This window comes from Zalophus californianus, chromosome 10, assembly GCF_009762305.2.
Source record: "Zalophus californianus isolate mZalCal1 chromosome 10, mZalCal1.pri.v2, whole genome shotgun sequence".
Classification (NCBI taxonomy): Eukaryota; Metazoa; Chordata; class Mammalia; order Carnivora; family Otariidae; genus Zalophus; species Zalophus californianus.
The window spans coordinates 5,549,700-5,573,438 of NC_045604.1; the positions used below are offsets into that span (position 1 = coordinate 5,549,700).

The window sequence follows — 23,739 nt, forward strand, 5'->3', positions numbered from 1 at the left end:
TAAGCATTCTGACCAAAACATTTAATTAACAAAAAAATATTACAATAGCAGAGAAAATAATAATAATAACAATAAAGAGAAATTAGAAGAAGTGGGAGTTAGGGTAGAAAAAAATGCAAAGGTCTTGATCCCTAGGAGACCAACACTCCGGCCGAGCTGGACTTCGCCCCAGCCCCTTCTGAGTTCTCCTTGGCTGCTGGTTTCTCATCTTCCCCCATGAGACGAATGTTGTGCTTTTCCCGGAATTCATTTAATTCTCTTCCCTTTGCCTGAAGCTGCTGTGTGAGTGTCTCAATGATCTTCTGTATCTGGAGGGCAAGCGACAGGGATTACATGAGGCTTTCAGGACTCCCTTCCCCTGCCTGGTACGGACTATGGCTGGGGATGTGATGGAGGGATGATACCTCTAGCCTCACCAAGTATTAACAGGAGAGCCAGGCACTAAAAGTATGCCTTTCTCAAACACAATGATTTATAAACTTTAATGTACATTAAGAACCACTTGGGCTGTTTGTTTTTAAAACGCTACTCCACGGGTGCCTGGCTGGCTCAGTTGGTAGAGCATGCGACCCTTAATCTCAGGGTTGTGGGTTCAAGCCCCATGCCGGGCGCCGAGATTACTTAAAAAAAAAAAAAAAAAAGCCACTCCACAGGCCCCACCTCCAACTGTTCTGAATCAATGGGTCCAGGAAGCTGCATTTTAAAGTCAGTCCTCCAGGTGACCTGGATGCAGGTATCCATGGACTACACTGTGAGAAACACGGCTCTCCCTGCCCCCTCTCCCCCAGATCGGCCAGGTCACAGAGCGCAGGGAAAAAGGCTGGCAGCCCGAAACTACTCCTGTCTGAGTCTAGACTTAACAGAGCATAAAAAGCACAGGCTAACAGGCTTTTTATGCTGTCTTCAACATGGGTTCCTACCCACTGGCCTACACCCCTCAGCTGCCCAGAGCTTCTCAGGGATCCCTGCTCACCTGCTCCTTGTTGCTCTCCAGGGCAGGCAGCACCTCTTTGACTGTCCGCTCGACCAGCACACCTCCAACCATGCGGTAGCACTTGCGGGCCTCATCCACCTCCTTCAGCGTGTCGATCACGAGGCTGCGGCAGGAGGACAAGGCGCAGCTGAGAATTTGGCCCCACCGACTGCAACCAGCCCTCACAAAATGGCCCGGCCAACTCTCCTTCCGTTTGCTGCTCCCCAACCTCCTCACCTGTGCTCGTTCAGCTCCATCTCCAGCTCAGCGGCTTTGGACGCCAGACCCCGCTGCTCCTGCCGAAGGCGATTGAAGCCAGCAATCACCTTAGAAGACGAGAAAGAGTTAAGTGAGAGAGGAGACGGTGGACATGGCAGAGGCTCCAGAAACAACACAGGAGGGCAAGCTCTGGACACCTACCTTGGAAAAGGAGTGGAACCCAAGTTTGTGATTTCTACCTTTAGTCTGTCAGGACTTCCACTCGCGCAACACTTACGGAGAGCCTACTGCGTGTGAGAACTGTGCCGGGCCCTCCTGCGGCTTCCGCGTGGGGAGGGACAGGCGCGTGTACTACAGGTGGGGGGGGTGCTCAGACTTGCAGGGAGAGAGAGAGCTGTCTGCAAAGGCTTTGTAGTGGGTAACTCTCGTTTGGGTCTGCCCAGCATTCCTCCCACAGGGAAACTGCCCTTCCTGAGCTCAGTGGGCTGCTTGTGGGGCTACTATTCACAGGACCCATGCTCCCTGACCACGGGGGCAGCGACCTGTTCTATACCAGAGTCTCTGTATAGGAACCAATTTTGGGGGAGAGACAAAGAGGTCTAGAAGACAGTGGGAGCCAAGACAACCAGCTGTCCTGCACAGATGATCCTCGGTCCCTCTTCCTGAAATCCCCAAAGCTGCCCTGGTTCTTGAACTTGGTGTGACCCAGTTCTTGAATCTTTCTTCTCATTGTGTTCAATTCCCTGAATGACCCACTCTCCTTCCAAAACACTACTTAAAAAGAAACAAAAAAACGTTGGCCAGAGTCCGTTTCTGTAGCCTAGAAACCCTAACATGGGCTTGCGGAGACACACTGCCTTCACTGAAGCCTGAAGGATGAGAAACTGGGAGAAGAAGGAGTGCAAGAGATGCGTAAGAAGTAACGTATGTAAAGGCCCAGAGGAATGATTACTACGAGCTCCTTGTTCCCCAGAAACGGAGCAGGGAATTAAAATTTCATGAAAACCAGACTGGGTACTACTATCACCACCCCCATGACTTTAAGTACAGGGCTGAGGACTGTGTGTGGAGAGGAACATCAGATGAAAGGTAGAAAAGGTAATGAGGACAGCAAATTGTGGGGGTGGCTGGGGTAGGAGAAAAAAAAAAAGGAAAACCTGGGGCCCGGGGACAAAAGACCGGGTTTCAGGTTTTGTCTCTGCCGCATACTGGCTCTATGGCCTCGGACATTTAACCATATGGTTCTCAACCCTGGCTACACATCAGAATCCCCAGGGTAGCGTGAACAGTGGCGTCTCAGAACAATTACACAATCACTGGGTGAGGCCCAGGCATAAGTATTTCTTTCTTTCTTAAGATTTTATTTACTTTTAGAGAGAGAGAGAGAATGTGCATGCACGTGGGGGAAGAGCAGAGGGAGAGAGAGAATCCCAAGCAGACTCGCACTGAGCCCGGAGCCTGGGGCTCGATCTCATGACCCTGAGATCATGACCTGAGCCGAAATCAAGAGACAAGTGGGACACTTAACCCTGAGCCACCCAGACACCCCAGGCCTCAGTATTTTCAAAAGCTCTCCCACATAATTCTATTAGTGCAGCCAGAACTGAGAACCACGGGGTTACTCTCTTCGAGCCTTAGTTCCCTCACGTGTGAAACACACAGGGAACCTACTCTATTGAGCTGTTGTATCCTGTGAACCAGTTAGTATGAAAGGACTCTCTAAGCAGGAGAGTACATTAACTACTATCACAGCCTTCTCTCCAAACCCACACGGCCTCCCCTCCGGCCCCTCCTGCTCAGTGGAGAGCAGTGAGCCCACCCACTCAAACTACTGCTGAAGCTCTCACTCCCGTTCACATCATGTCCAGTCTCACTGCCACTAATGAACAACCACCTCAACCTTACTAGGATCTTTTATCTCTAGCGCTCTCTGCAAGGCTCACTGACAGCTAGTCAAGATCCTTTTTTTTTTTTTGAAAGATTTTATTTATTTAGGGCGCCTGGGTGGCTCAGATGGTTAAGTGTCTGCCTTCGGCTCAGGTCATGATCCCAGAGTCCTGGGATCGAGTCCCACATCGGGCTCCCTGCTCCTTGGGAGCCTGCTTCTCCCTCTGCCTCTCTCTCTCTCTGTCTCTCATGAATAAATAAATAAAATCTTAAAAAAAAAAAGATTTTATTTATTTATTTGACAGAGAGAGACACAGCGAGAGAGGGAACACGAGCAGGGGGAGTGGGAGAGGGAGAAGTAGGCTTCCCGCAGAGCAGGGAGCCCGATGCGGGGCTCAATCCCAGCACCCTGGGACCATGACCTGAGCCGAAGGCAGACGCTTAACGACTGAGCCACCCGGGCGCCCCCAGCTAGTAAGATCCTAACGGCTAACCTGTGCCACCCCTACATCCCTCTACTGCTCAAAAAGCCAAGGAACAGGTCTGGCTAGGACCCCGCCACTCGAGCAGCGTGCTGCATCTCCAGGCCCCCACCGATCCATCTCCACTCCGTCCACTCCGTCCACTCGTTCCAACAGACGCCTTGAGAACCTAACTCGTTTATAAGCTGTTCTTCCTTCACCTCCACCGCCTATACCAAACTATTCCATTTATAGTTAGCTTTTTCTCCACTGTCAGTGTTACAGATCAAAATAATTTCACCTAAGGGGCGCCTGGGTGGCTCAGTCGTTGGGCGTCTGCCTTCGGCTCAGGTCATGGTCCCAGGGTCCTGGGATGGAGCCCCCCATCGGGCTCCCTGCTCCACGGGGAGCCTGCTTCTCCCTCTCCCACTCCCCCTGCTTGTGTTCCCTCTCTCGCTGTGTCTCTCTCTGGCAAGTAAATAAATAAAAAATCTTAAAAAAAAAAAAAACACAATAATTTCACCTAAGAAAATTCCATAACTAAACCAGATTCTAGATGCTCTCCTAGCACCCAAATGACCCACTCTTCTAGATGTATGTTGTTAAATACACCAATGAAATCAGCTTAAGAGTCTAAAATTTCTGAGGCCTGAACTTATTTTCCTTAGTAATTAATAAGAATCTACTTTTCAACCACCAATTTAACACAACTAAAGGCAAAAGAGAGATTTTTTTTAATTCCAATTTTTCTTCAAACATTCTTGTTAATAAACAACCCCTATTTCCTCCTGGTCCAGTTTATGAACTTGTAATCAAATGTCAAACTAGAATAAATCTATTTAAGTGTATGAGTTACCACAGTTTTATGGAAAATTTCAGCCACTGGTGTACTTAAAGAAAATGACATCTCTTAGCAGCTAACTGTAACCTAACTGGAAATTAGATGTAAAATAAACTAATATTAACCTGCCATCTCTGGGGTCTGCCACATAATGAAGACAGAAGGGCTGTGATCTATTCCCACATTCTTCCTGTTAAAATACAACTTTTCTAATGGTCTTCTCCCTTATGGCTAGAATTAAATTTCCTTCTCTTTCCCTTACTCCCCGTTCTCCTAAAGTTGTCTGGTATAAGCAGGGATGGCCAGGTCAGTGTTGATTCTCTCAACCCTACTAAAATCATCATCTTACATGTAAACATTCCTACTGAAAAAGAATCCAATTAAATTAAAATACCAGCTGTTTATTCAAAAGTAACTGCAATCCTGGTAACTATGCAGAGCTCTTTACATTCTCATAATTGGCACATACAAACAATTTTATACAGGACATGGTTTTCTTCCCCCGCCCCAGCTTTACTGAGATATGACATATGACATTGTGTAAGTGTAAGGTATACAACATTATGACTTGATATATGTACATATTGTGAAATGATTACCAAAATAAAATTAGTTAACACATCCCATATGTTAACCCCTTCTATGTGCTCACATATAAATGTGTATCATGTCTGGGTGGTTCAGTCAGTTAAGTGTCTGACTCTTGATTCTGGCTCAGGTCATGATCTCAGGGTCATAGGATGGAGCCCCACATCAGGCTCTGAGCTGAGTATGGAACCTGCTTAGGTTCTGAGAGAGAACCTCTCCCTCTGCCCCTCCCCCTCACTCGAGTGTATGCGGCTCTCTCTCTCTCTCTCAAAAAAAATAATAATAAAGCATATCGGGGCACCTGGGTGGCTCAGTCGGTTAAGCATCTGCCTTCGGCTGAGGTCATGATCCCAGGGGCCTGAGATCAAGTCCCGCATCGAGCCCTCCATTGGGCTCCCTGCTCTGTGGGGAGCCTGCTTCTCCCTTTAACCCTACTTGTGCCCTCTCACTCTCTCTGTCAAATAAATAAAATCTTTAAAAAAAAAATTAAGAATAAAATAAAGCACATCAATTCCTTAAATTTTTTAGAAGATTTTATTTATTTGAGAGAGAGCGAGAGACAGCAAAAGTGGAGGGGGAGCAGTAAAGGGAGAGAGAGAAGCAGACTCCCATCTGAGCAGGGAGCCCGATGCGGGACTCGATCCCAGGACTCCTGGATCATGACCTGAGCTGAAGGCAGATGCTTAACCAACTGAGCCACCCAGGCACCCTCCTTAAATTTTTTTGATAGAAAATTATTCCAATTTTAGGGGCGCCTGGGTGGCTCAGTTGGTTAAGCGACTGCCTTCGGCTCAGGTTATGATCCTGGAGTCCCGGGATCAAGTCCCACATCGGACTCCCTGCTCAGCAGGGAGTCTGCTTCTCCCTCTGATCCTCTTCCCTCTCGTGCTATCTCTCATTCTCTCTCAAATAAATAAAATCGTAAAAAAAAAAATTATTCCAATTTTATTGCGTTCCTAACTTTCAATCATGCAGCCTGCCTTCTAATCTTTGTTACCTTCTTTGAAATTTTAAATATGCAAATGCAACCTCTTTTTAAATACCTATATTTTCCACAGTCCTACAGTAAAGCACCTTCCTCCCAGTTTATAAGTAAAAGAACACTACTATATGCCAAGCACTCTGCTACTCTTTATCTCATTTAATTCTAAAATAAAAACACAGTTTAAGACACGTACTTCACTTTATAGCAAGGCTGGTAGGGGTGTGTGTGTGTGTGTGTGTGTGTGTGTGTGTGTGTGTGTGTGTGTGTGTGTGTGTGTGTGTGTGTGTGTGTGTGTGTGTGTGTGTGTGTGTGTGTGTGTGTGTGTAACACAGTGAACCAGTGTGTGTGTGTGTGTGTGTAACACAGTGAACCAGTGTGTGTGTGTGTGTGTGTGTGTGTGTGTGTGTGTGTGTGTGTGTGTGTGTAACACAGTGAACCAGTACTTCTACCCAGGTTTGTTGAACTCCAAGAATCCATTTTCTACTGATGTATTATTACTGGCTTGTCATGTATCACCTCTCATTAAGGTCAAACTAGGGGCCGGCACTTCTACCCAGGTTTGTTGAACTCCAAGAATCCATTTTCTACTGATGTATTATTACTGGCTTGTCATGTATCACCTCTCATTAAGGTCAAACTAGGGGCCGGCCCCTGGCGGGCTCAGTCAGAAGAGCGTGCAACTCTTGATCTCAGGGTTGTGAGTTCCAGTCCCACGATGGGTGTAGAGATTACTTAAAAAAGAAAGTCTTAAAAAAAAAAAAAAGTCGGGGCGCCTGATGACTCAGTTGGTTAAGTGGCTGACTTCGGCTCAGGCCATGATCCTCAGGACCCATCAGGCTCTGTGCTCAGTGGGGAGTCTGCTTTTCCCTCTCCCTTTGCTGCTCCCCCTGCTCATGCTTTCTCTCTCAAATAAATAAATAAAATCTTAAAAAAAAGGTCAAACTATTTCCGATGATTTATTTTCCCATTTCCTTCCTTCTTTTTTTTTTTGTTGTTTATTTAATCAATACCACATAGTGTTGATAACTTCAGGAAAAATCTATAATCATTACCTTTATCTCCAAAATGTCCTTTGGTCTTCTTACCTACATGATGTTTACTCTTACTGGGTTCAGTGAAAAATAGAACAACAGATCAAGAATTATGACTAGATGCATCTGGAAAAGCATTTTCTGGGGTGTCACTAAGAATCTTCTTTTCAGTTTAGTGCCCCCTTTCCTGACAAACATACTCAACTATCAAGAAAACGTCTTTGACCAGGGGCGCCTGAGTGGCTCAGTCGGTTAAGAGTCTCCCTTCGGCTCAGGTCATGATCTCGGGGTCCTGGGATCAAGCCCCACATCATCAGGCTCCCTGCTCAGTTGGGAGTCTGCTTGTCCCTCTCCCTCTGCCCCTCCTCCCTGCTTGTGTGTGCTAACACTCTCTCTCTAATAAATAAATAAAATCTTTTTTAAAAAAAGAAAGACAAAAATAAAAAAACGTCATTGACATTACTACTCCAACAAATAACGGTTCTCAGCCCTTCTCTTCATCTTCTACTTTAGGACTAGTCTGTACTCATTGCTTCTACTTCCTCACCTCCCCCTTCACTCCCAACCCACTTTAAATTGCCTTCTATCTATACTAGTTATTAAATTATTATTACTTACTAAACTACCCTCTCAAAAATCATGAATGGCCTCCTACCGAATTCAACAATTTTTTCTCAATTTTCACTCTGCTTCTTCAAACTCTCTTCCTTTAAGTAGCAACATGGTAGGGTGGAAATAGCCCAAACTTCTGTGTCTGACATGGGTTCATATCCTACTATTGCTCTTTACTTGCTATAGTGACCGAGTTACTTAACTTTTCTCTTGGTCTCCTCATTTATAAAATGGAGTTCATATACCATACAGAAGGGTTTCTAAACATCAGCACTACTGATACTCTGGGCAGGAAAATACTTTCTTATAGGGGGCTATCCTGTGCATGGTAGGAGATTTAGCAACCTCTCTGCTGCTACCCACTAAAAGCCAGTAGCAGCTCCTACTTGTGACAACCAAAAATGTCTCCAGGCATTACCAAATTTCTCCTGGGGTAAAATCACAGCAGGCTGAGAACCACTGCCTCAGGGTAACAAGGAGAACTAAACTGAGGGAATATGTCCAGTGCCCAATACAAGGAAGGTTCTCTTTTCTCTTTCAGTTTCCAGGACCCTTTGGTTCATTGGTTCTCCTACCTCTCTTAACACTCCTTTCCTCTTTCTGAAGTTCCTCCTCTCATCCCCACAATGGAGACAGGATCTAAGATTCTTTTCATAGTACTTCTCCCTTTATTACCTAGTCTATTTCAATTCGTATCTTAGCTACTTCTATGGCTTCAACAATTGCCTTTATTCTACTGCCTGCAAACCCAGGCCTTCTCAGAAATTCTAGACCCATACTTCCAAGTTAGAGGAAGGAGCTCTGAAGTCGGTAAGAAATGGTTTCACAGTCTAACCACGAGCAAGTTATCTCTTTTTTGAATCTTTTCTTCACCAATAACATAAAGATAATAACTGTCTCCTAGGATATTGTGAAGATCAATTAGTTACATCAAGGACTTAGGACAATATCCAGTATATAACAGGTTGTCAATAAATAGCTATTAGTACAGAACATTTCCACTTAAATGTCCTACAGACACCTTAAACTCAGGTCATCTGAAGCGGAATTGATCATCTTTTACCCCGTTTTAAACTGTTCCTTTTCTTGTCTCCATTTCTTTTTTGGAAAGATTTTATTTATTCATTTAAGAGAGACAGAGAGAGGCAGAGGCAGAGGGAGAAGCGGGCTCCCTGTGGAGCAGAGAGCCCAATGCGGGACTTGATCCTAAGACCCTGGGGATCACAGCCTGAGCCGAAGGCAGACGCTTAACCGACTTAGCCACCCAGGCACCCCTGTCTCCCCTATTTCTGCTAATGACACCACTCTAACCCTCCAGGTAGGAAACCCTGGTTTCATCTTTGAACACACCCTTATCCCAACAACTGCCAAATTTACTGCACCTGCTTCAGCAATTTTTCTTAGGCTCTCTCTCTCTTTTTTTTTTAAGATTTTATTTATTTATTTGACAGAGAGAGACACAGCGAGAGAGGGAACACAAGCAGGGGGAGTGGGAGAGGGAGAAGCAGGCTTCCCACCGAGCAGGGAGCCCGATGTGGGGCTCCATCCCAGGACCCGGGGATCATGACCTGAGCTGAAGGCAGACGCTTAACGACTGAGCCACCCAGGCGCCCCTTCTTAGGCTCTCTGACATCACCCTAGTCCGAGCCTTCATTACCCATGGAGTCTGAACTACTCCTGTAGTCTTCTAAATTATCTCCCTATTTTTGGGCTCTCCAAATTCATCCTATACACTGCTGGTAACTTAATTTTCCTAATACTTGGATGACATAGAAAAATGTTCATGATATATTAGACTTAAAACACAGACTACAGGGGCACATGGATGGCTCAGTCGGTTAACTGTCTGCCCTTGGCTCAGGTCATGATCCCAGGGTCCTGGGATCAAGCCCTGCATTAGGCTCCCTGCTCAGCAAGGAATCTGCTTCTCCCTCTGCCCTTCCCCCCTGCTCACGCTCTCTCACTCTCTCGCTCACGCTCTTTCTCCAATAAATAAAACCTCTAAAAAACAAAACAAACACAGATTACAAAAGTATACATTGTATAATACTAATATTATAAAGTATATAAATACGTAAAGAAGACATGTTCTCCCTTTCCCTCTACACAACATACAAAAACATAAAGGAGGGGGAGAAACCTCCTTTGGAGTATTATCAAAGGATATATTCCAAAATGGTAATAGTAGTTATCTTTGGATACTAGGATCATGGGCAATTTATTTTTTATTTTGTACTTTTTCCTGTGTTTTCTACATTTCCACAATGAACATGTGTTATTTTATGTAAAAGAAAAATAACAACAGCATACCATACATCCTTCTGTGACTCCCTCACTGCTTACATTAAAAAGTTCCAAATTCACAGACATTGGGGAGGGTATGTGCTAATGGTGAGCACTGTGAATTGTGTAAGACTGATGAATCACAGACCTGTACCTCTGAAACAAATAATACATTATATATTAAAAAAAAAAAAAGGAGATAGGAGGAAGGGAAAAATGAAGGGGGGGGAAATCAGAGGGGGAGAAGAACCATGACAAACGATGGACTCTGAGAAACAAACCGAGGGTTCTAGAGGGAAGGGGGGGGATGGGTTAGCCTGGTGATGGGTATTAAGGAGGGCACGTTCTGCGTGGAGCACTGGGGGTTATATGCAAACAATGAATCCTGGAACACTACATCCAAAACTAATGACGTCATGTATGGTGACTAACATAATAAAATAAAATAAAAAAGTTCCAAATTCTCTGCCACGCAAAGACTCAGCTTGCTTTAAGCACCACATCTTTCTTATACCTCATGATTTAGCTAAACTCGCCAGTCCCCGCACCTCACGTCAGCCTGCGCCTTCTCAGTCTAGCTCTCCTCTTCTTATCGTGTTCCCTACGTTCTATTTCCATTACCACCTGTTCAAATCTACCCATTCCTTCAGGCTCAGTTCAAGTATCTTTAATATGATCATGTATACATGGAAAAATATGTCTGTCTGATTCTCAAATCACCCACTCAAGTGAAAGCCCTGCTCTTCCAGTTACTGACTTTGGGTAAGTTAACTAGAGTCTCTGAAATCCAAATATCCTTACCTATAAAGGGAGAACAACATAACCTACTCCAAATAGCAGTAATTAAATAACAGAAGAAAAAATGAGTACCTAGTACAATGTGTTACTTCCTTCCATCTTGTTTATAAGGGACATATGTAGCTCACATTTGCAAGAATGATAAATCATATATATATATTTTTTAATTTTTTAAAGTAATCTCTAGGCCCAACATGGGGCTTGAACTCACCACTCTAAGATCAAGAACCACATGTTCTACCTACTGAGCCAGCCAGGCACCCCAATAAATCTAGTATTTTTTACCCAGTGTTCTCTCTGGAACACAAAGGCCACACATTGTTAAGCAAGAACAGCCTCAGAACTCAATTACCACAACTGCTCAGTTTCTTTTGAGGGCTTCTTCTCTTTCTCCATAACCCCTTATATTGGTTCCACCCTTGTTCTGCTTTTTTCACTTTCTGTACAAACCCTAGATGATTTTGCCCATAACTATGACTTTGTCTACCAACCATAAGCTTCTAATTCTCTAATCTGTATCTCTGACTCGGATTTCTGTAACTCAATATTTGTAAGTCAAACCGACTATTAAAAATGTCTCTGCCTGAACATCCTACAAGAAACCCAAACTCAAAACCCCCAAATAAACTTATTCCCCAGCCCCCTCCCCCAACATTTCCTATCTTCCTACATTCCCTATGACACCAGCATCTATCAAAGACAGAAATCTGAGAAACATCCTAGATTCCTATTCCTTTTTCTTTACATTGAAGGCTTGCATTCCATCCCATACTTTAAGTCTACCTGCACCCTAAACATGCCAGGCAGGTTCATGCCTCAGTGCTTTTAAGCATATGAGTCCCTCTACCTAGGAAATTCTCCACTTCCTTCTTGCTTGACTAATTTCTCTCATCCTTTAGAATTGAACTGAAGGATTATGTCTTCCAGAAAAACAAACATACTATATTCCAGTCACTGTGCAAAACACTTTGCATGCATTTCTTGTCTAATAATCAAAATAGTGATGAAGTATGCACCATTATATTTTTACAGGAGGGCAAGGTGAGAGAAGTAACTCACAGGAGGTCATCTACACATAATAAATAGTAGAAATGTGATTCAAGCACAAATCTGCCAAACCCCAGGGCACTTCTTACGCTCTTAGCCACCCCACTATACCACAGCTCCCGTTTCCCACCCACTCTTCAAATCCCATAACCTCCTGCTTAGTTAGAGGGTCCCTCTTCTAGCTACCATAAAGAGGGGCCTGTGTGGAATACTGTACATCTTTACTGTTTGGTTTGTCTTTTCTCAAATGAGTCCGTGAGCAATCTTGAAAACAAGGTCATTTCATGTTATCTTTTCCTGTACCAAGCAGAGGGCCTAGCACATGGTAGAGCCTCAGAAAATATTAGGTTCCTTCCCCCTTCCCTTCCACCACAACCGCTCCCCCCCCCACCTGGGGGCAGAAACCATCCTTTACCCCGTCCGCAAATTCCCACAGCACTTTATACCTGTTAGGACACTCATCCGTTGCCTCATGTTAGCATTTTGTAGGCCTTATTTTACTATGAGCTCTTTGAAAAATCTTTATGCAGACACCTTTGCCTGTAGTAACTGTTCAACAAATAACTGATAAGTGAACCTGTAATTAAAAGAGCTGTTGTTTATGTTTTCCTTTCTATTATGTAGATTTCTTCCCACCTCTATTAAACACTAGCCCCCACCATTAGCAAACTATGGCTCCCACGCCACAGAAGGCTTTCGGAGTTATTTATCAAACGTTTCCCGATCCTAGACACTGGGGGAAATGCAAACTCGGGTTAGAAAAGGGTTTCTGGCCGCTAAAGAAATCCAATCTAAGAAGGACTTGCGAGTCAAAATAGTATGGAACACTAGACTCTTCAAGTATGTGAGTCACGTGGCTCTGCAGAGTGAGGGCGACTGTCAACGTCGTTTCAGGGTCACGTAACAGACCACACAACCAGCCCGTTGACTAATCCCCCGGGATTCGTTGCGAGCTGCCTGGCCCAGCCTATCCTGTTTGAGGGTGCGGAGAAGTGGGGAAAGCGACGACCTATCTCCCCTCACAACAGTGCAACCTCTCACACGCCGCATTTCGGGGCTCGGCCTCCTGCTGGCTCACCCAACACCCCAAGGGAGGCGTGGCCTTCACCTACCAACTCTCCGGCTCTCTCCCCGGGGGCTCCGCCAGCTTCTCCAAGGACCCTCCCCTCTCTGGGCGGCCTCGCAAAGGTGAGACCGGAGTGAGGCCTGCACCAGCCACAGGCTCCCCCCTCTCCTCGCATCGATTCCGGACTCGGCCCGGTTGCCCTCCTTCGGGTTCTCCGCTCCTCACCTGCTCTGCCGACACCGCCCCTTTCCCCGCGCCGCTCCCGCTGCTCTTGCCGGCGCGACCGCTGCTCTCCGCCATCTTCGCCGCCTGCTGGGCTTCCGGCGTGCGTAGCTCCGCCCCGCCGTGCGTCACATCCGGCCTGCGAGTTACCGCCCACTCGCCCCGAGGCCTCCGCTTCCAGGCGGCTCTTCGCTCTTCGGTTCGGATCCTGCGGATGGTTTTGGCTCTATCTTCATGTAGGACCTCCTACCTATCCCGCCCGCCGCGGTGAATTTCACCTGCGGTGCTTTAACTTGTGCAACAGAGACACTGTCCCTGGGAGAGGTGGAAAGGACGGGTTAACCCGAGAGTAGAGACGCGGGTTGGGATCTGCGTGGGTGCCAGTGCCCTCTGCCCTCCACCCTCCACGGAGTGGTGGGGAACGAGGGAAGGTGAACTTCCCCTCCGAGATTCTGGGGTAAGGGGGGGAAATATGCTTTGAGCAGTAAAGCTGAGCAGGTGCACAGTCAAGAAGAGAGGCTGGGAAAAGCAAGGAAGTTTCTTGGAGATGACTTTTGAACCGCGGATACGATCCGCTGGGGAAAAGGGCTTGTTTAGTATGCAATCCCTGGAAGTGGAGGTATTCAGGTGCCGAGCAAAGCCCTTTCCTCCATCTTCCCACTTTGTGATCTCTTCCTGTAGCCCATAATTACTTACACTAAACAGTGTTTTGAAGACTTAGGGTGTTTTACTGGGAGGGCCCTGATTCAGCCAAACAGTATGAAGAGAGAAGTCAGAGAATCCTAGAAATATACTGCTTGAGGGAGCGGTTGGTGTCCTGATTTCTCACCTTCCTCAGGCTGGGCTTCATCGTCAGACCTTCTCACCAGTTCCTGTCCTTTCTTTTGTGTCCTGGACTCCAGATACCGCGACTCTCAGTACTTTGTGCACAGCGCAGGTAACGTGTTTTGCTCTGACCTCAGTGCCTGGCACTTAATTGATGCTCAAGAAATGTTTGTTAAAAGAATAGATGGTGGGAGACACTGGGGTGCCAACCATCCGCAGAACATTTCATCAGTGGGTGCCCTCAGGAGGAGAAATCAAAGGGCCATGCAGCCCTCCTGCCTCCCCATTTGAGACCCTTATCATTAAACTTCCATTTCCCCATGCTGGGAAATCTGAGTCCTGCCTGTGCCATCCACAGGCCCAGAGCCATGGCTATCTCCTCTTCTTCCTGGGAACTGCCGCTGGTGGCTGTGTGCCAGGTAACATCAACACCAGACAAACAGGAGAACTTTAAAACATGCGCTGAGCTTGTTCGAGAGGCTGCCAGACTGGGTGCTTGCCTCGCTTTCCTGCCTGAGGCATTTGACTTCATTGCAAGGGACCCCGCAGAGACACTACGCCTGTCTGAGCCACTGGGTGGGAACCTTTTGGGAGAATATACCCAGCTTGCCAGGTATCGGGGAAAGGGGGAGGGAAAGGTGGTTTCTTTGTTGGGCAGTGTCCCCGAATTGGCAGATAGGAGGGTAGAACGTTGAGAAGAGTTGTCAGTTTGTCTCCTCCCCTCTGCCTTCCCTCCCCCAGGGAATGTGGACTCTGGCTGTCCTTGGGTGGTTTCCATGAGCGAGGCCAAGACTGGGAGCAGACTCAGAAAATCTACAATTGTCATGTGCTTCTGGACAACAAGGGTGAGACTTCATAACTTTTTAGCTGTCTCTTTCCAGGCTCTTCTACCTAAACTAACATTCTCCAGAATTGGTTCTCAACTCAGTTTCCTTGGTCAGGAGTTTTCAGGGTGTTTGTGCTTCTGATTCTAGCTTATAAGCTAGCTCCCTGGGAGCACAGGCACTAAGCTGGGCTTCTAGAGCACCAGCACTGAGTCTTCCTTCTCTTCCTCCAGGGTCAGTAGTGGCCACTTACAGGAAGACCCATCTGTGTGACGTGGAGATTCCAGGACAGGGGCCTATGCATGAGAGCAACTCTACCATTCCTGGGCCCAGTCTTGAGTCTCCGGTCAGCACACCAGTAGGCAAGGTGGGAGTTGTGAAAGGACGAGGTGGGGAAGAGAAACAGGAGGGAGAATAAACATACTCAAAGTAATAGAGGATGGAAAGCCCTAAGGAGTGGGGTAGGTGGTGGGTATGACTAGATGCTATGACAAACAGGACAGGGGTATTAGGCTGTTTTTCATTCCAGATTGGTCTAGCTATCTGCTATGATATGCGGTTTCCTGAACTCTCTCTGGCATTGGCTCAGGCTGGAGCAGAAATACTTACCTACCCTTCAGCTTTTGGATCTGTTACAGGCCCAGCCCACTGGGAGGTAAGAGGACCCCTGTTCAAAACATAAAGGACTTCAGGGTGCCTGGGTGGCTCGGTCGGTTGAACATCCGAGTCTTGATTTGGCTCAGGTCATGATCTGGGGGTTGTGGAATCGAGCCCTTCGTCGGGCTCTGTGCTCAGCATGGAGTCTGCTTGGGATTCTCTCTCCCTCTGCCCCTCCCACCTGTGTCCTCTCCCCTCTCAAATAAACCCAACAATCTTTAAACACACACACATACAGGCCTTCTTTTAACTTCATTCTCCTCCCTGGGCCCTACTAGCTGAAGGATTTTCTTTCCCTCTCCACCTAGTGGGAAAATTCATTCCCTAGATTGTTGCCTCTCGTGATGTTAAAGAATAATTAACATAGTAAATCATTCCCAGGCAATTATAAGAATGGTCACAATGAGTAGATTGGTCTGTAATGTTCATCACCTATCAGTTTCCCACTAGATGCTACCTTCTTAAGTGAACACACATTTCCTCATCCCCAGGTGTTGCTGCGGGCCCGTGCCATTGAAACCCAGTGCTACGTAGTGGCGGCAGCACAGTGTGGGCGCCACCACGAGAAGAGAGCAAGCTATGGCCACAGCATGGTGGTGGATCCCTGGGGAACAGTGGTGGCCCACTGTCCTGAAGGACCAGGCCTCTGTCTTGCCCGAATCGACCTGCGTTACCTGCGGCAGTTGCGCCAACACCTGCCCGTGTTCGAGCACCGCAGGCCTGACCTCTACGGCACTCTGGGCCACCCGCTGCCTTAAGACTTTGACTTCTGGGACTTGAGACTCCCACTGTGGGCTGGCGTGGCCAGGACCTGAAGGCAGGGCCCAGGCGCAGCTCCCCTCACTTGAAGAACCTTGACTTTCTCGATGGAACACAGGCTCAGCTTCTTGGGAAAGAAGAAACTTTCACCTGAGCTCAGATTTCAGCTTCAGAAAGGTGGAATTTTATATAGTCACTGTTTATTTCATGAAAACTGAAGTTATGCTGAGGGCTGAGCAGCACTGGCATTGGAAAAAATATAATCATCATAAAGTCTGTGTCTGGGCATCTCCTTTGGGAGCTGAAAGGGGAGGTGGTGGTGTGCCAGCTGGACTAGGCTCCAGCTCTAGGCCTCCTGGCTCATTCGACATGCCTCCCTACCCAAATAAAAGTGCAACACTCGTGCATGTCCCAGCCCCGCGCTCCGAAGCTTGGGAGTGGGATAGAGAATGGGGAAGGAAAGAGAAGACAGGAGGTGACACTGAATGACTTCACTCTCACCTGTTACGCCCTTTGCCCAAGCCAGAAGAAAGCCAAGGGGAAAGGGCTGCAGGGTACATGATTTATTTTCACTTGAACATGGAAGGGAAGTCTCACACTCCCCCTTCCCCTTCTCAGGGGGGAGTGTATTTTAATCAGCACCCCCTTCTCCGTCCGCCCTGTCAGGAGGGGCAACTCGGCTGACCCAGTCCTCCCTTGAAGAGGGCTTGGCAAAGGGGACAAAGGACGGAGCCGCACCAGAGGTCTGAAGCCCTGGAACGGAGGGAACGGGGCAGAGAGGAGCAGCACCAGAGGCCAGGAGAGAGCGGAAAGGGCCACAGCTTCTTCGTTTTTTAAAAATTCTATAATTTGGGAGAGGGTGGTGATTCATTTCCAAAATACACTTCAGAGTCCCACCTTCCACACAGCTCCCTTACTCACAGCCCTTTGGTTTTTCAGACAAAATTGAAGAGCCCTCATAAAGCCAGAAGCACGGATAACCCCGCGACGCACCCAAAAGCAGTGTTCGCTTCCATCCCTTACAAAGACTACGTTCTGTAGCCTCTGCTTCTCCCTCTACGTTTGTCTTACGGCTCAGTGGCAAGGTGGCTGTAGAGACACATTAGGAGGGTACGTGGAAAAGGGAAACAAAGGGGAGGCCCAGGCACGTGGGAGCAGGGAGGGCTGGGGAACACCACTTCCATTTTCTTTTCCTTTAAAAAAAAAAAAAAAAAAAAAAAAAGGCAGGGGTGTGATCGGTCGGAAGGGCAGAGAACCAACCCCAGAACAGTATGTGAGCTCCAGAGGCGGGCGGTGGGAGCAGTCCTCCAAGAGGTGAGAGGGGAAGGTCAGGGCAGTGCCTGCAGCATCAAGTTCCTCAGGAGTTTCTGCCGGCCCAGCTCGTAGTCCTCCTCATCCACGTTCACCAGCAGCTTGATGGCTTCGTGGCCCACAGCCTGCTTGAGGGAGTCTGTGATAAAGACGCCTTTAAGCGCCTCTAGCAGCGAGCCATTGATGTAGTCGCGCCAGAATGCGTCGAGGTAGGTGAGCTCAGAGAACTTGATGTCACAGATGATGGAGCCCAGGTCCCGAGACTTGAGGATGGTGTTGGCCTGGTTAAAGCGCTCAAACTGGCGCTCAAGTGGGTCCTGCTTGTTAGAGAAGACGTTGCCTTGCAGAGCGGTCTCATGCTGGCAGTACTCAGCCCGCACCCGCAGTCTGATGTCTGTGGGGAAGAGAAGACACGCACGAGTGGTTGCAAGGGGGGCGGAGGGGGCGAGACAACCCATGCTCAAAAGGTGGAAACGAACAGCTGAGCAGTGAAGTTGCGCGCATCGCCTGCCAGCCTTTCTGCCCATCCCCCGGGACTAGTTCTTTTCTATGTACCCCTGAAATCCTTGCCTGAATGCAAGAGTTTCCCTTAAATGGGCCAAGCCCAGGTCAGATTATCACTACTGCTCACAAGCAGCACCTTAACTTCTAGATCTTTTCCTAACTAACAGGCACACAAGTTCATTTTAGTACTCGATCATGCTTGGTTCATCCTACAACAAAGATGTTGTAACAGCATCCCTTTGATGTAGTATTAACTAGAAAGAGCTGAAAGGTACTCTGCCACAAAGAGGAATTCTCTCCCAAGAGACTAACGCATTCAATCCCACCACATCATTCAACCATTCAACACGAGCCCTGCGCTGCCCGGTATCTCAGCAGTTCTTTCTGTCGCCCCCTCAGGTCGCTCCGCCTCTAGAACCCTTCAACTTCCTCACCACATGTCTGCTTTTCCTTGGGGTCTGGTGTTACTGACTTCCGGCGTTTTCGTTGGCTCCCAAGTGTGGCTCTCCCTCGAGCTGGCCGCTTGCTACACATCTGAGGGCCCGAAGTGGGGCAGCACACCACAGGATAGTGGGGAGGCACTGATCAGAGAGTAAAAGGGAAAAAAACATCATAGAGTAAAAGCAGAAATGCAAACACTTCCCTTGGAATGAGAAAGGACTCCTTTAGAGTTAGCACCAAAAACTGTATCAATAAAGTGACCTGAAAAGAAGACAGAAGGTGGGGACAATTACAGGACCCAGGTGAAGCATTAATACCTCACCTGATTTTCATGGGGGCCAGATACTGGGGGGGTTGAGGGGGCAGTGAGAGAGACACAGTATACTTTCATTCAGGCTGGCAAAGCTGGGAAAATGATGGGTTTTCCTCTACAAAGAGGAAAGAAAGAACGTGCACATCTCTGTGTGTCAGGTGGGTGCCCAAGATGTCAAACATGTGGTGCAGGGTTTTTTTGTTGTTGTTGTTTTAGATTTATCTATTTATTTGAGAAAAAAAGTGTGTGTGTGCAGGGAGGAGGGGCAGAGGGAGGAGGAGGAAAAGAGAGAAAGTCTCCAGTAGACTCCCCACAGAGCAAGGAGCCCAACCCGGGGCTCGATCCCACGACCCCAAGATCATGACCTGAGCCGAAATCAAGAGTCAGATAGATGCTCAACTGACTGAGCCACCCAGGCACCACACACCCCCACGCCCGGCCTTTTTTTAAAGATTTATTTACTTATTAGAGAAAGAGAGAGAGGAGGGAGGGAGAGAGAAAGCACACGCAGGAGCACGTGGGGGCGGGGGGGCAGAGGGAGAGAAAATCCCAAGCAGACTCTGTGCTGAGCATGGAACCCAACACAGGGATCGATCCCAGGACCCTAAGATCACAACCTGAGGCGAAACTAAGAGTCGGATGCTCAACCAACTGTGCCATCCAGGCACACCCCCCTTTTTTTAAAGTAAACTCTATACCCAACACGGGGCTCGAACTCACGACCCCGAGGATCAAGACTCAGATGCTCTACTGCCTGAGCCAGGCGCCCCTGGTTTCTTCTTTCTCGAATACGAAAATTGGGAGGAGTTAATATTTTCTTACCTGTTTTGGGGGGTTGTGGAGGCCTCGGTTCTGGATCGCTGAGGGCTCTGGGGGTCACATAGCGAATTGACGTCTCCTCCAGATACTTGTCTACAAGATCAGGGCACACTATAGGAGGGGAGGGAGTCATTCAGGAAAAGATCCACCCCCCCTTCTAATCCCCCCCTCCAGGGAGCCTCCTAACTTGTCCTAGGTACCCCCTAGGGTCAACACCTCCTCCCACTTGGACTCCTACGCTGCTCAGTCCCGGCCTCCCACAGCTCTGCCCAGATTCCTGTGTCCCCAGCCCCCAATGCACCCTCACCAGCCCGCCGCCTCTTGAGGGTGACGTAGGGCAGCAGGTCATGACGAGTAATGATGCGCAACAGCTGCAGCACCTGGCGAAAGTTACTCTCATCACAGCGGCCCTGGCGCTCCAATGCCAGTAAGAAGTCACGTCCGTTTCGGATGAGGCCACGCTCATGGTCATCAATGACATCAACAAAGAGGAAGGAAAGAACGCGCACGTCTCTGTGCGTCAGGTGGGTGCCCACGATGTCAAACATGCGGTGCAGGCTATACAGCCCGTGCTCCCGTTCACCTCGCTCTTCCGGCCACACCTGGCTTGCCCGCCGCTTTAGGCCCGCCATGCTGGGGGCTCAGGTGCGCAGTGCTTCCCAGAATCCCTGCTCGGCAGCTGCAATCCCCACTATACTGTAAGGACAAGGAAAGAACCTATGAGCTACTCAGTGGCAAGAACTGGTCTCATTCACTTGTCTATCCCCAGTGCCTAACACAGTGCCTGGCACGGAGTAGTGCTTACTAAGCCTTTATTAAAAAAGCGTTCATTGAGAAATAAAGCCTAGAGCTCTCCACATCCAACAGATGTTGTCCTACGTCCAGACCCTACTGGAGAAATACAGTCACTTCCCCTAAGTGAGAATGTTCTATGCAATTTCAGTGCTGCATATTCAGCCGGAGTTGCTATTAGATGTTACCCCAATTGATTGTTCTCCTGTCCCCAATATACTACTTTTGGTCCCTTGTGCTCTCCCTCCCACCCCCCGACTACCTCACTTCTTAAATGTACGCAAAACTGAGAAGAAGTAGAGAATTCACTCTTAATATGGCAGCTGCAGCAGATGAACTTACGGACTGACAGCAGGGAAACTGAAAATCTCTAGGTTGAGAACTAGTTTAAATTCTGCCTGTGTCATTCACAAGCCGTGTAGCTGTAAGACCTTACACGAGTCACTTCGCTTCAAAGCCTCACTGCCCCCATCTACAAAACACGAATGAAACTACTCTTCAGACTTGTCAAGGATCCAATTAGAAAATACATGTGAAATTGCTGTGTCAACAGAAAGAGATTTCAGAGAGATAAGCATCCTTAACCTCTGCAGTCCAGACCCATCCCCCTACATTCCTAACCTCATTTTTCCTACAATCCAACTAAGCTCAAAAGCATAACTGTGCAGGTTAATAATATTCACCAAAATTCATGGATTTAGATCAACAGACATTATTAAGCTCCTGCATTGAGCATTCTTCTAATTCTCCTATGCCAGGTGTACTCCCTTGATGGTCACATACCATGTGGATATACCCCCTTCTAACCTTCCCTCCTGGTTGTCATCTGCCCATCCCCTCAAAATGACTGACAGCAGCCTGACACTCATTCTGTAATTTGGTGTTTGATTCACAAAGTTCCACCATCAAGCTGGGTAATGTCAATGACCAGCCAGTAACCAAGCCTCAAGTCCAGAGGCTTTCATGTCCACTCTAGTCACACATGTGTGCTGCTCCTCCAGACAGTGCCATCCAATACTGCTCCACCCCTGACCACAGCTCCAATCACTCGAATCATTATAAATTCCATTGAAGCTACTTCTAAGTATGTCTTAAATCACCTCATCTTTCCACTGCCACTGCCCTGGTTCAGGTCCTGATCTCTCACCTGGACTATGGTAACACCCTCTTCAAGGGCTCTCCTTACCAACAATCTTAACATACCTAAATCCATTCCCCACATCCAGCTGAATTAGCTAGCTACAATGCGCAACTGAGGGGCGCTTGCGTGGCACAGGTGGTTAAGCATCCGACTCTTGGTTTCTGCTCAGGTCATGATGGCAGGGTCCTGGGATAGAGTCCTGCATCGGGCTCCACACTCAGCACAGAGTCTGCTTGAGATTTCTCCCTCTACCCCTCCTGCTTGTGCTCACTCTCTCTAAAATAATAAAATCTTTAGAAAAATAAATACAATGCACAACTGACCACATCACTTTTCTGCTTAAGACCTATCTACAGCCTCCTCCTTACCTATAAGAACACTGGTAAACTCCTTACACAACACACCAAACCTCTGAGATCAGGCCCTGCCTACCTTTCAGACCTCATAACCCACTTTTTATTCTCCTCCATTATCAATTTGGTTATAGCTCAAATACAGCATGCAGTTCATTTCTCTGTCCCTTTCTTCAGCCTACTCCTTTTGCCTCAGTGCCCCTCTCCCTTCACTGTCCCATATATGCCCCATCACCACCCTTTTTCAGATGGCTAAACTCCTACTAATCCTTTAAAAGTCAGCTAAGATCTTCAAATTCATTCTCCACACCTCCATGCTGGGGCTAAGTAGTACTCTTCTGTGCTCCTACGGAACATCATGCATACTCTCTTTAAACCCCTTATCAAAGTGTACTAAAACTATCTGTGTATTATTATCCTAGTATAGACCTTAAACAACTCACATAGACAAAGTCTTATTCATCTTTATATCCCCAGTGCCTAGCAATGGATAGAGACTGGCACATAGTACTCGCAACCTACTGAACTCAGTGTCCAGGGCATCATTACAAGCAATATCAATTAAGAAACTCACACAAGTCTGAGAGAGGACTTCGTTAGAAACAGATACACACAACCTAGCTACATGCACACACTCTAGCTAGCTGCAGCCTCCCCTACACTGTGCAGAACTGCCCACACCACAGCACCCTACTCAGCAACAAGATAGGCTGTCCTGACAATTTATATGCCAAGAAACTGAGGCTAAGTTAAGAAAGAGAATAAACGATAAGCTGCTTCAGAAGAGTCAAGCTGATGGGCTCTCAGAAAACTGAAGAGCAAGTACGACCTGGTCCTCTCTTGCTCAACAATCCTAAGAAAGAAGCAGAGACTCCTTCCCTTAAGAAAAGGGGAGGTCCACCCTGGAATCACTTAGCCCCATATCATGGGTTCTGATATGTGGACAAAAAATATAGCTCATATCTGCTTATGAGAGCCTAGATGCCCCCACCCCACCCCCAACCCCGAGCATGGGAAACAGCTGGGAAAACAGTTACCCAACTATGGGCTGGTTTTCTCTGCCTCTTCCTCTTGTTTCACCTGTTGTAGTTACTGGGTACAAAGTGGCGGGGGGGGTGGGGGGGGCGGGGGATGAAGGAAAGTAACTCCTTGCTCATCGCAGGCAACATGAGAAAACTGAGCCTTAGACTTCTTGTTCCCCATCCCACCTGTTCCTTTGGCCAGCTGTTGATTATCCCAGAAAAAGCAGATGGGCAGGTTTCACATTCAACCAATCCAAAGAGTAGGCTGCTAGAGAGCTCCCGAATTCTAAGTGTCCTGACTATAAGCCCCTAGAAATGAAGGAATATTGTCTCCACATACCTTCCCACTGGAAAATGAGGCCATAGGAAAGCACTATGGTCCTAATTATGTATCAATGGATGCAATTCTATAATAGGTCTCAGTCCTCTGAGGGTTAACTCTCTAGATATGAGAGAAAAAACAGCCACCTTTAAGTCCTAGATCCCAGGCTAGATCATTCAAAGTACCAGGAATTATCATAGCTTCTAGGTCAATGGTTCTCAACCAGGGAGGATTCTGCCCCCCAGGGGACATGTGGCAATGTTGCGAGACATTTTAGACTATTATGACTGGAGGGGGGCAAGGGACCGCGCTACTGGCCTGCAGTGAATAGAGACCATGGATGCTTCTAAACATCTTATAATACACAGGACAGCCCCCACAACAAAGAATTATCCAGCCCAAAATGTCAATAATGAGGGATGCCTGGTTAGGCATCTGCCTTCGGCTTGGGTCATGATCCCAGGGTTTGGGATCAAGCCCTGTGTCGTGTCGGGCTCCCTGCTCAGTGGGAGTCCGTTTCTCCTTCTCCCTCTGCTCCTCCCCCCTCTCATGTTTACATGCGCTCACACATGCGTGTGTGCTCTCTCAGATAAATAAATAAAACCTTAAAAAAAGGGGCGCCTGGGTGGCTCAGTCATTAAGC

The 23,739-nt window shown here is 47.6% G+C and overlaps 3 protein-coding genes and 1 non-coding gene across 16 annotated transcripts in view; 2 read left to right on the forward strand and 2 right to left on the reverse strand.

Annotated features, from left to right (window-relative positions):
* PFDN2 (prefoldin subunit 2) lies at positions 1-13,159 on the reverse strand. Its single transcript, XM_027610079.1, has 4 exons — positions 13,017-13,159; positions 1,211-1,299; positions 974-1,097; positions 1-308 (listed from the first exon to the last, which is right to left on the reverse strand). Exons 1-4 carry the CDS (start codon positions 13,089-13,091, stop codon positions 132-134), a joined length of 465 nt encoding a protein of 154 aa, XP_027465880.1. The 5' UTR covers positions 13,092-13,159; the 3' UTR covers positions 1-131.
* Positions 539-611, forward strand: TRNAK-CUU. The gene has a single exon. It is a non-coding gene; the product is annotated as a tRNA-Lys (tRNA).
* NIT1 (nitrilase 1) lies at positions 12,707-16,354 on the forward strand. 10 transcript variants are annotated; one of them, XM_027610072.2, is made up of 7 exons: positions 12,707-12,913; positions 13,852-13,950; positions 14,197-14,451; positions 14,580-14,683; positions 14,896-15,029; positions 15,192-15,317; positions 15,811-16,354. In XM_027610072.2, exons 3-7 carry the CDS (start codon positions 14,207-14,209, stop codon positions 16,075-16,077), a joined length of 876 nt encoding a protein of 291 aa, XP_027465873.1. In that variant the 5' UTR covers positions 12,707-12,913; positions 13,852-13,950; positions 14,197-14,206; the 3' UTR covers positions 16,078-16,354. The 10 variants fall into 10 exon arrangements, with proteins under 10 accessions (XP_027465873.1, XP_027465874.1, XP_027465868.1 ...); XM_027610073.1 differs by lacking the exon at positions 12,707-12,913 and adding an exon at positions 13,087-13,212; XM_027610067.1 differs by lacking the exon at positions 12,707-12,913 and adding an exon at positions 13,116-13,249.
* DEDD (death effector domain containing) overlaps positions 16,262-23,739 on the reverse strand; it is a 13,711-nt gene continuing 6,233 nt past the window's right edge. For 3 of the 4 annotated variants that reach the window (XM_027610076.2, XM_027610077.2, XM_027610078.2), the window contains exons 3-6: positions 19,774-20,162; positions 19,470-19,577; positions 18,328-18,474; positions 16,262-17,783 (exon numbers count right to left, since the gene is read on the reverse strand). In XM_027610076.2, coding sequence (XP_027465877.1) covers positions 17,407-17,783; positions 18,328-18,474; positions 19,470-19,577; positions 19,774-20,098 — 957 coding nt within the window. In that variant the 5' untranslated portion in view covers positions 20,099-20,162 and the 3' untranslated portion in view covers positions 16,262-17,406. Of the gene's footprint in view, positions 17,784-18,327; positions 18,475-19,469; positions 19,578-19,773; positions 20,163-23,114; positions 23,238-23,739 lie in introns of those variants that run through there. The other variant, XM_035722024.1, reaches the window with a different exon arrangement.